The 11,166-nt window shown below is 35.1% G+C and overlaps 2 protein-coding genes across 2 annotated transcripts; both read right to left on the bottom strand.

Annotated features, from left to right (window-relative positions):
* LOC109187216 lies at positions 1-2,956 on the bottom strand. Its single transcript, XM_019337357.1, has 2 exons — positions 2,566-2,956; positions 1-735 (listed from the first exon to the last, which is right to left on the bottom strand). Exons 1-2 carry the CDS (start codon positions 2,858-2,860, stop codon positions 245-247), a joined length of 786 nt encoding a protein of 261 aa, XP_019192902.1. The 5' UTR covers positions 2,861-2,956; the 3' UTR covers positions 1-244.
* Positions 2,957-4,408: 1,452 nt separating this feature from the next.
* LOC109188190 (glycine-rich cell wall structural protein 1-like) lies at positions 4,409-6,081 on the bottom strand. The gene is made up of 2 exons (XM_019338756.1): positions 5,021-6,081; positions 4,409-4,933 (listed from the first exon to the last, which is right to left on the bottom strand). The coding sequence occupies exons 1-2, from the start codon at positions 5,958-5,960 to the stop codon at positions 4,653-4,655; spliced, it is 1,221 nt and encodes a 406-aa protein (XP_019194301.1). The 5' UTR covers positions 5,961-6,081; the 3' UTR covers positions 4,409-4,652.
* Between the last annotated feature and the right edge of the window lie 5,085 nt (positions 6,082-11,166).

The following is an 11,166-nucleotide window of genomic DNA, read 5'->3' as shown; positions in this document are numbered from 1 at the left end:
TAATCTAACCAGGAATAATCTGAACCTCAAGAAAAAAAAAAAACCAAGTTCAAAGATAACATTAACCTATCCTAGCAGAGAATATTATTTGTCAGATGTTACAAGCCACTAAAGCAATGGGGAAAAATAAACTGCTATGAGGCTTCTCCATAGATTTGTAGATGTAAGGTTGTTCTTTCCTAAATAGTATATACATCAAACCTGGATAAACAAATGCCGAACAACAAATAGGTTCTAAGAACCTTCAACACTGATAGACAGGTCTGCGATGTCTTGGAGAGGGCAAGGAATGAGAGTCGGGGAAAAGGTACTGTCTGCACCAGTTTGTTGCTTCGGCTTCATTATCAAACAGCATATTACATCTCTTTTCATCTGAATGTTTATTGTTCTGCAGTTCTGGATTAATGCATTGCAACTGGTTCTGGATGGTTTGGTTGTATTCAAGCAGTTCATCATATTTAAGACGGAGTTCATCAAAGTGGTTCTTTAATGCCAAGGCTCTAGCATTTGCAAACTCAACCCTCTTTGCTTCAACCCGGGAGTTGAATTCCAGCTTCTTCATCTGTTCTGTTAGTGCAGTAACTTCCCATAATAGACTATGCTGTTGCCTTGCCATGCACCTTTTTGTTTTCACCAGGTGTTTCTCCTCAGCCTTGATCATCTCTCCCAATGAACGGTGCTCCTTTATAAGATTGTAAGTTTTGTTTATCATCACCGAGGTAAATATTGAAAATCCTGCAAAACCAAACGTTATTTAGAAAATAGAAACACTGTAAGTTAACTAGATGCAAAATGGAATGATGACAAACTGCATTATAGGGGAGATTCATGTCCCTGATCACGAGTGTAAGGACCTGGACCTCAACTTTGATCCTAAAGACAATTAAGGGTCTTAAGTTTTAACTGCACCATTTTAGGACTTGAAATCTTCAAGTTCTAAATATTGCTGCCAACCAGGGATCGGAAGCAGTTGACAACATTAAGGGAAAACAATAAACAAGTTACTACTTTGGAAAAAAAATGAATAAGTTAATACCTAAATAGGGTAGAAAAGAAGAAGAATGGATTCAAATTTAGATGAATACTGTTGTATACAACTCATTTTACCTCAATTTCGTTTCACCATTTGTCACTTTTCCTTTGCTGGAACTTCTTTGGTTGTTAAATTCTTTTTCCCAAATAAGATATTAATAAATTTATTTAAAAAATAAATAAACAGTGACGTGTCACCCATCAATAATTTAGTCATCCTTTTATGTGCTAAATAGGCACCAACACTTTACCCATTTAAAGATTCTGGTCTTTATATAGTATAATTGAAAGTTAAAGCCTTGCATTGATTTTTAACCCAAAGTTTAGGTCCTTCAAGGATACTTTTCTCCATAGATGCATATATTAAGTGAATTGAATATCAAGATTTGCATGAATTTACATGAAACATTTCTTTGTATTCTGAAGAAGGAAATGGTTTTGAATACTTTCTTTGGGGCAAACCAAACAAGATGTCTGCTTTATGTATACTAGTCTAAATGATACTCTCATTTAATGTGGACTGCTTCCATAAATTTCTATTTCATTTGGAACAAATAAATTTAACAGCCCAATTCTCTATGGGGAACCTCAAGAATAAGAAATCAATTTCAAGCTAATATCCCAATACTCCATCTCCACCAAGCCAACTGCTTCTCTTTGAGCACATACATATGCCCTCCGATAGTCTGAGTCCAAACATTCTATGATGCTATCCACCACCACAACACTCATATGAAAAGACATTAATAAGTTGCAAGACCTGGATAGCGTTTACAACCAACAGGCAACATTTGATAAGCCAGATTACTAGCAAGACACTCATTACGAAACTCCTCGTCAGTTCCACAAGTTTAGTACTATTCAGAAATATCCTAAACACCAGTGGGATTTCCCAGAAAACCACTGAAAACTGTAATTGTTAGCCCAATTGCTGTCTAACATGAAACGAAGGATTAAGAAATAAGGTTGTCAATGTTAGTTACTAAATTTGCATGTATTATGAAGGTTTCTCACATTTTCAGATTGAGTGCCAATATGCCTGCTCTGTCAAAAGTCCCTATTACCATTGTCCTCCACCAAAAGTTGGAGAATTTTCTCTGTAATCTTTTGACAAATTTCTAACTAGGAATTTGGGCCTTAACTTGATCATTTTACCTCCCTCAGCACTACCCTCAACCCCAAATTTTCATTTCCAAATACATAACAACCCTCAGAGAATTTCTAAGTTATGAAACTGTTTCAGAGTCCAGTATCCAAACCAAAAGCTACCTTTCATCAAAAGCAAAGAGGACAACAAACGGAACAAATTAGCTGAAAACGGATTGCATTTAGAATGAAGCAACAGCCTAAACAATAAAATTTACTCATCTAAACGGTATGTAAAAATTAACAAATCAATCAGATGAACTCAAAGTTTGTATGTAAACATGCTTTTTTTATAGTTCTATAACTCTGTATTGCATCGCTATTTCGTGTGATTGGAGTAGTTTTCAACAACGATCAAGAATAAAACCCTAAAAGTTGAAGAATTACCCGCGAGGAGAGCTTGGGCGATTTGGCAAGTGAGATTGACCCGAGAGGCAAAAGGAATGGAGTCGGAATAGACGCCGTGGCGGTGGATTATAAGAAAACTACTGAAAAAGCTGTACAGAAAAACAGCAATGAGAGAAAGCCATACGCCTTTGACCACCAGAGGGGCTCTGCCGCGTTTGAAGCCACCCAGGGCAACCAAAATCCATTGTTGAATCGGAGTGTCGAAGAAGAGGGCCACAAGCGCAATAGCTTCGGCCAATGTCAACACAGAGAGTGCCTTTAGAATCAAATACATGTAAGCAGGATCGCCGCTTTTCCTGTTCTGAATACTGAATATCTTGCAGAGAAGCTGCGATGGCTTCCGTCAGCTCATCCGACAGGACGTTTGGTTCCGTTGAGAATTAAGCTCTGTTTTTATTTGTTTTTGTTTTTTTGTTTTTTTTTTTTTTTTTTTTTTTTAAATCCTGAACAATCCCTAAGGGGATGTTTGGTTCATGGAAAATGTTTTCCAAAGGAAAATATTTTCCTTAAAGTGAAGGAAAATGTTGTTTTCTAGTGTTTGGTTCATGGAATTCATTTTTCATTGGAAAATGAATTCCTCAAATTTGAGGAAAACAAAATCCTTGGTTGGACCAAGGATTTTGTTTTACATGGAAGATGGGAAGAAAAAGTGAATAGATTGCCTATTTTACCCTTGCTTTCTTTTTTAATTATATTACTTTTATTAATTTGTATGGACATATAGGTCTTTATACTCATTATTCCTTACAATTCCAAATCTAACCAAATAATAGAATTAGTATTCTCAGTAATTCTTTTTCCACCAACCAAACAATGAAATTCATCTTCCTAGTAATTGTTTTTTTCATGAAATTCCAATTCCAATTCCTTTAACGAACCAAACGAGCCGTAACTGTTTAAGGTTTCGTATGGGACCCAATTAAGGGTCTAAATATTGATCGAATTGGTGTTTTCATATGAGAGGGATTGACCGAATTGGTGTTTTCATATATGAGGGAGTTTGAACTATATTTTTAAGAATAAGAATGCACGACCACGTACGCCAGTTAAATTAGTTTTTCATTTGATTTTTTAATATAGATTCTTATTGAAAATGGTTAGGTGGACTCAAATTTTTTATTACTATGATTCACCTCTAAAAATTATACTTATACTATCATATCATATGTTAAAAAATTTAGGAATTTTTATTCTAGTCAAATTTAAATTGTCTATATTACTGGTTTTTTGTTTAAATTTAAATTTTAATTATTAATCTTCTTACATTTGGTGTACACCTAGTGCAAATGTATTTTTTTTTTTTTTTGTCACATTTGATTATCTCAATCAAATATTCAATAGTCACAAGTAAAAAAAAAAAAAAAAAGTTGATTATTCTCTCAATTGAAATAAGTTGTGATGGTCAGAAACCTTGTGGTCTAGTGGCACAAAGTTACACTCTCAACTTCAAATAATTATGAACAGATACTACATTGTAATAGAGTTAGTAGTACTAAAAAAAAGGTTATGATTGAAAAGTTGTCATTCCACATTTAAATACGTACTATTATTAAACATATCAATCCAAGTAGCCAACATGGAGTAAAAATTGAGTAAAAAGTAAAATACATGTAGCTTTTGTCAACCATTTTCAAGTTATTTTACAAGGCAAATAGTGTTATTTAAAAAGACTTACTATGTTAAAACGATATTTCATGTTATGTATTTTTAAAAATACTGGAAAAAAGTGTTAAGGATTGTTATCAAAATTATTATATATAATCATCATAGTGCAATAAATGAATAAATAAATAATTTCACAACGTACCTGGCAAAAGGAAGATGAATGGAAAACTCTTTGATTCAAATTTAAGTATTACAAATGATCACATTTAGTGTTGCAATGAAATTCACAATTCAAATGAAAAGCAATACATTATCATAATATGCAATTAGATTAAATAAATGCATATTGTAGTTTCTTCCATCAAAACAACACCAACTCAACCTAGTAATCAAATGATATATGGAGTAATAATTAAAGTGCTCATTTGTATATAAGTTTGATGGCTAAGGGAATTATGAGATCAGTTGCCGCCACCACCTCCCGACCCACTCCCAACACCAACACCTTTGCCACTACCTCCCCCAACACCTACACCAACCCCTATGCCAATACCAATTCCAATTCCTCCGCCATGTCCACCACCACCACTTCCTCCCCCTAATCCACCACTAGCCCCACCTCCACCTCCACTTCCTATACCTCCGCCTGCACCAAAACCTCCACCATGACCTGATCCACCCCCTACTCCTCCTCCTCCACCGCCTCCAAACCCCCCACCTCCTCCAACACCACCACCAGTTCCTCTTCCTCCTCCTACGCCACTGCCTGCACCAAAGCCACCACCATGTCCAGATCCTCCCCCAAGGCCACCTCCGCCTCCGTCTCCACCTCCACCTGCACCTCCTCCAACTCCTACACCACCTCCAGCTCCAAATCCTCCGCCATGGCCAGAACCACCTCCAATACCTCCTCCTCCACCAGCACCACCGCCTCCTCCCCCTCCAAGTCCTCCACCTGCACCACCTCCTACACCACCCCCAGCTCCAAATCCTCCACCATGACCAGAACCACCTCCAATACCTCCTCCTCCACCAGCACCACCGCCTCCTCCTCCTCCAAGTCCTCCACCTGCACCACCTCCTACACCACCTCCAGCTCCAAATCCTCCACCATGACCAGAACCACCTCCAATACCTCCTCCTCCACCAGCACCACCGCCTCCTCCCCCTCCAAGTCCTCCACCTGCACCACCTCCTACACCACCTCCAGCTCCAAATCCTCCACCATGACCAGAACCACCTCCAATACCTCCTCCTCCACCAGCACCACCGCCTCCTCCCCCTCCAAGTCCTCCACCTGCACCACCTCCTACACCACCTCCAGCTCCAAATCCTCCACCATGACCAGAACCACCTCCAATACCTCCTCCTCCACCTGCACCACCGCCTCCTCCGCCTCCAAGTCCTCCACCTGCACCACCTCCTACCCCTCCCCCAGCACCAAATCCGCCACCATTACCAGACCCACCACCAATTCCACCTCCTCTACCACCACCAATGCCACCTCCCCCACCAACACCCCCTCCACCACCTACACCACCTCCAAATCCTCCTCCACCACCTCTACCACCTCCAAAACCACCTCGTCGTCCTCCCCATCCACGACGCCCCCCAAAACGACCACATCCTCTCCTACGAAACCTACAATAATCATCATTCCTCCACCTAGATTTCTCAACCTTTTCATTTGCTAAACTTATTGCACTCAACTCTAAAAAGATGCTCAAGAAAAGAAAGAGCACAAAGAACCACTTTTGTGAGGAACCCATAATCGATCACAAAGCTCTCAACTCAGTTTACTTGCTATGCATTGGGGCAAAAGTCCACCATATATATACACAAGCATATAGCCTTAATTTGGAAGCTGGGTTAAGTTGTATTTCTCTTTGTTTACTCATCAGTCTTCAAAACACCATTTAATGGTGCAATGTGCATGGTTATGGCCAGTACGCGTTCAAGCAGTTGGGGAAATAGAGAGAACATTGAATGATACAACCAAAAGTCAAAAGACTTATAAAGCAAAATGTCCCACCATGCATGCAAGAAGACTACCCATCCAAGTCCTGTACCGACAAAGGGGTGCATATATGGCCATGCTTGGTGTAAAGTTCATGGGCCATATCACATATATATATATATATATATCTTTATGTTTACTTATTGTTATTATTTCTGCTAAACTATAATTTCTATCACATATCTTTATGTTTACGACTTATTGTTATTATGTCTGCTAAACTATAATTTCTAACTTATGAGTGATGAGCATTCTTTATGTTTTTTTTTAGTACTACTGACTCTGTGTAGTATCTGTTCATAACTATTTTTTTTAATCTATCGCTTTCACTGGGGATTCAAACTAACCTATGACCTTCCATTTGAGAGAGTCACTCCATGTCACTATACTACTTATATAGAAGTTCTTTTCCATCTTTGGTTGGGTCAACTTTAATTTATTCTGCTTTGCCATGGGATACCCTACAGGCTAGGCTATCCTACAATCTCTGGCTGTGAGCTGACACCATTTGGAAAATGTTAAGAGTGATTAATGTGGCGGCAGAAGGTAGTTAGGAGTTCATAAGGGCATGGTATAAAGATAAAAGATGTAGCCACTTCACCACTTGCTTGTTTAAAGAAAGGAACGTGCTATATATATTGACCAATTCAATTCCGCACAAAGTTTTCCAAATGATTTTATCTTTCTAGGAAATATTAAATTCGCCATCTAACTATAAAGAATAGCTTTTCAAAAAAAAAAAAAAAAACTATAAAGAATAGTGTAACTAGATCACCTAATTCAAAAACACTAAATAAGTTCCCTAATCCGATAAATAATACGTTTAGAGACTATTATTACCTATTCAAGACTAATCTGACAACTAGTGGCCAAAGTTAAGAGCATCCACATTAGTTGAGGAGATTTGGGAGATAATGTAAATGGGCGTTTGGTTCAAGTTATATAACATAACCAAAGGAATGTGACATTCCAAAGCTCACATTCCTATGTTTGGTTCACATTATCTCAGGGAATCTAACATTCCCCAGGAATGTCACATTCCCTCCACATAGGATTTTGAAGGGAATGTGATTCCCTTCAAAATCTTAGGTAATGTAAGATAACCTTGGTTATGTTAGTTTATTATTATTATTATTATTATTATTATTATTATTATATATATATATATATATATATATATATATATATATATATATATATAGAGGCGGGTTCAGGTGCGGTTATTTCTTACGGTGCGGCAACACCAATAGTTCACCAAATATGCACCATCAACTTTAGGAAATACACCACACAAAACAGAGTAAACAGAGCCCTGCATCACCAAACACACACCATTAGGTGTGAGTAAAAACACCATACACTGTTCGGAAATACACCATTGGGGGTGGTGAGTTATATGGTGTGTTTTTTTGAGTCTGTGGTGTATTTTGTGATGTTTTATTACATTTCATTGGGGTGTGTTTTTATTACACTGTTGGTGCATATTGTTAACACTGTTGGTGTATTTTGGAATTTGACCGCACCGCCGCACCGTAAGACCCCGCCGCATATGAGCGCTCTTCTATATATATATATATATATATAATTATTTTTGTAATTATATATATTTTTATTTTTATTATGTTATGTTAGCATATAAAATAATTTTGTTTCTCAAGTTCAAGATTTTAGTTAATATTTTAAAATCATGTAATTATATATGATACCGTTATCTTATTTATTTATTTTAATTTTTAAATTTATTAAAATATATGAAAATATGTTAAGGATATTATAGTGTGTATAAAAGATAACCCTAAACCAAACATGATTATATTACATACCCCAATTTTAACCAAACATAGAAATCTAACATTCCCAGCAATCTAACATTCCCTAAGGTAATCTGACATTCCGTGAACCAAACGACCCCTAAAAGTTATTAGGAAAGAGAATGTGGGAGGGGAGAGAAAAAAAAAAGAAAAAAAAATAACAAAACAAAAATTGAAAAAAATATAATAATAAAAATCTGTCGCGTCAGGCGCGCTGACAGCGCGCCTGACGCGCTACACGGGCGCGTGCATTGCACGCACCCGTGTAGACATTGGCTGTGCGCACAGCCAGTGTTAGTTTTTTATTTTTCTTTTTTTTTTGCTGACATTATCTCCACATTTGCAGGACAAATATCTTGTAAAATAACTCCACCTCACATTTGTTATTATCCCCACCAAAGATAATTCATCGAACAATATATCCCTAATATCCACTGATGTGGATGCTCTAACTTGTAGCGTTCACATACTTACGTGAACTATAATTACACAGTATTAGTTGTTTTTTAAATTTTTAAAATTTTAAATTTTTAAATTTTTAAATTTTTAAATTTTTAAATTTTTAAAATTTTAAATTTTTAAATTTTTAAATTTTAAATAGTACAATTTTTTAAAAAAGATATCAACAATTGGTGGTTATTTTCGTGGATAGCATCCATTGGCCATCGACAATGACTAATGGCTTTTAAAAAGTAATATTCCTTTTACCAAAAAAATTTGTAACATTTTATAATAAAAAAATCAAAAAATAAAATAAAGAATTGTATAATTAAAATTCATGTAGCCAAGATCTTGTGGACTAGTGCATTAAAGTTGCACTCTTATATGAGAGGATGTGAGTTCGAGCTTAAATGGAGGTGATATTGATTCTTTGTGTTTTAGTATATTGAGAAAATAATTATGAACAGATATTACATTGTAACCATCACTCAAAAAAAATATCCATGTAACTATGAAGTATAAGGGCACCATATTTTAGCCTAGTCAATGCCAAATTAATGGTAACATGACGAAACATGCCTAGTAATAATTAAGGCTTGGAAGATATGTTAACGATCTAACCTATAGAATTAACCTGGTCAAAGTAGCTCTAAAAGATAATTATAGCACTGGTCACAAATTAAATGAAGGTGTTGAATGGTGATTATCCCATAATTAATGAAAGTAAATAATCATTCCGGCCTCAGTTATCTTCTCAGCTCATTCCACCAATTATGGTGTCCCACTAATCAAGGTTATCATCTCAATCAATCATACCATCTTCTTACCTTTTATTCTATTTGCACAATCCTAATTACTATTTACACCACCTTTTAATAAATGTACTAACTTTATAGGTGGTATAAATGGAAAATTGTTATTTACATTACCTTCATTAAAGTTAATCAAACATTATGTTTTTATTTAAAATATTTATTATTTATTTTTAAATTAAATAATTATTATTTAAAAAAACAAACAAACAAACAACCCCTAGCCTTCTCCGGTGAGAAGGTAGCCCAGTGGGTCGCTTTCTCACCGGAGAAAACGACCCAGGTAGAAGGTGACTCACTGCCCACTGGGCTGCTTTCTCACTGGAGAAGGCGAGGGGTTGTTTTTTATTTATTTATTTTATTTTTATAAATATTTTAATTTTTAAATTTTTAATTAAAAAATGAGAAAATGACACTTTTTCCCCTTAAATTATATACTTATAGCATTTTTTTCCCCTCAATTATTTATGTAAGCACATTAGTCCCCTCAATTATTTTAAAAGTGGTGGTTTTTTCCCTAAATATATTAGATTGACATTTCTACCCTTAAAGCAAATATTTTATTTATTTTACTTCTCCAACAAATTATTGCGTATATGTAGCGATTACCATGGTTCAGTTTGAACTGAACCAGACACTATAGCAATCGAATTAAAAGTTTTCAGTTATGATTCATATCTAGAACCCAATATTTGGATTTCAATTTATTAAATTTAAGAATAAAAAAAAAAACGGGATCATGAACCGTGAATCGGCGGTTCCGGATCCAGTTCACGATTTTGAACCGTTTTTATTTTAAAATTTTATTTTTTATTTTAAAATAGTCTAAATTCAACAATAAATGTATTTTATTTTTTCAGTTCGGAACATGAACCGGCCATTCCGGTTCGCGATTTTAATAAACTCTAAATATTGTGTTTTGATTATAAATTGTAATTGGAATATTTTGGTTTAGTTGCTATAGTATCTGTTTGGTTTGAACCAAATTACAGTAATAATTTGTTGGAAAATAAAAATAAATGAAATATTAATTTTAAAGGTAAATATATCCATTTAGCATTTCAGGGAGAAAAAGAGCCACTTAAATAATTCGGGGGGAAAAAGTGTTATAAGTATATAACTTAGGGGGAAGAAGTGCCATTTTCCCTTAAAAATTTATTAATAGAATCTCCTAAATTACATTTGACCAGAGTGGTGTAAATATCCATATTTACACCTTTATTGCTATTTACACTGAAATTTTTATCCTTTTTACAATTATAAATTTATTTACACCCACGCACGGTTGAAAATTATGAAATTTTCGACCACCTAAAAATGATTTTAAATCAAGTCGAAAGCTTTGTTCGACCACTTTGGTATCTGGAAAAATCTTTATTGATATTTCAGACTATTTTTATTTTCGACTTGATTTAAGATCACTTTCAGGTGGTCGGAAATTCCATAATTTCCAGCAGTTACGTTTTACTAGACGGTGGCAACACCCAAATAATAATCTATTCAACATTTATTACCTGATTACCATAAAGAGGCATGCTTACCATACATATCACCTCTTCTTTTACTATAAATAGCTATAGTCAAGGACAAATACAAGGGAGCACCATCTACATCGTCAAGCTCAAACTCTATATAAAATTTACATGTACAAATATTTTTCAAAATATAGTTGACTTGGCTTAACACCACTCAAAAAATTTCTTTTTTTTTTTTTTGAAATAAAGTACTTAATTCATTAAGTCATAACATGAAACGATTACATCAAAGATCAGTGAAATGGTAAGCCATTTTTTACAGTCAGGCATAGAAACAATTTTTCTAACAATGCAGAAAATTTGAATCGCAAACTGTATTACAAATTGGAAGCTAAACTCCTTGAAGGGCCTTAAAGCTT

The sequence above is a fragment of the Ipomoea nil genome, unplaced genomic scaffold (genome assembly GCF_001879475.1).
Source record: "Ipomoea nil cultivar Tokyo-kokei standard unplaced genomic scaffold, Asagao_1.1 scaffold1421, whole genome shotgun sequence".
In the NCBI taxonomy this organism is placed as follows: domain Eukaryota; kingdom Viridiplantae; phylum Streptophyta; class Magnoliopsida; order Solanales; family Convolvulaceae; genus Ipomoea; species Ipomoea nil.
The sequence above is the reverse complement of the archived record's forward strand: the minus strand, read 5'-3'. Positions and strand labels throughout refer to the sequence as shown.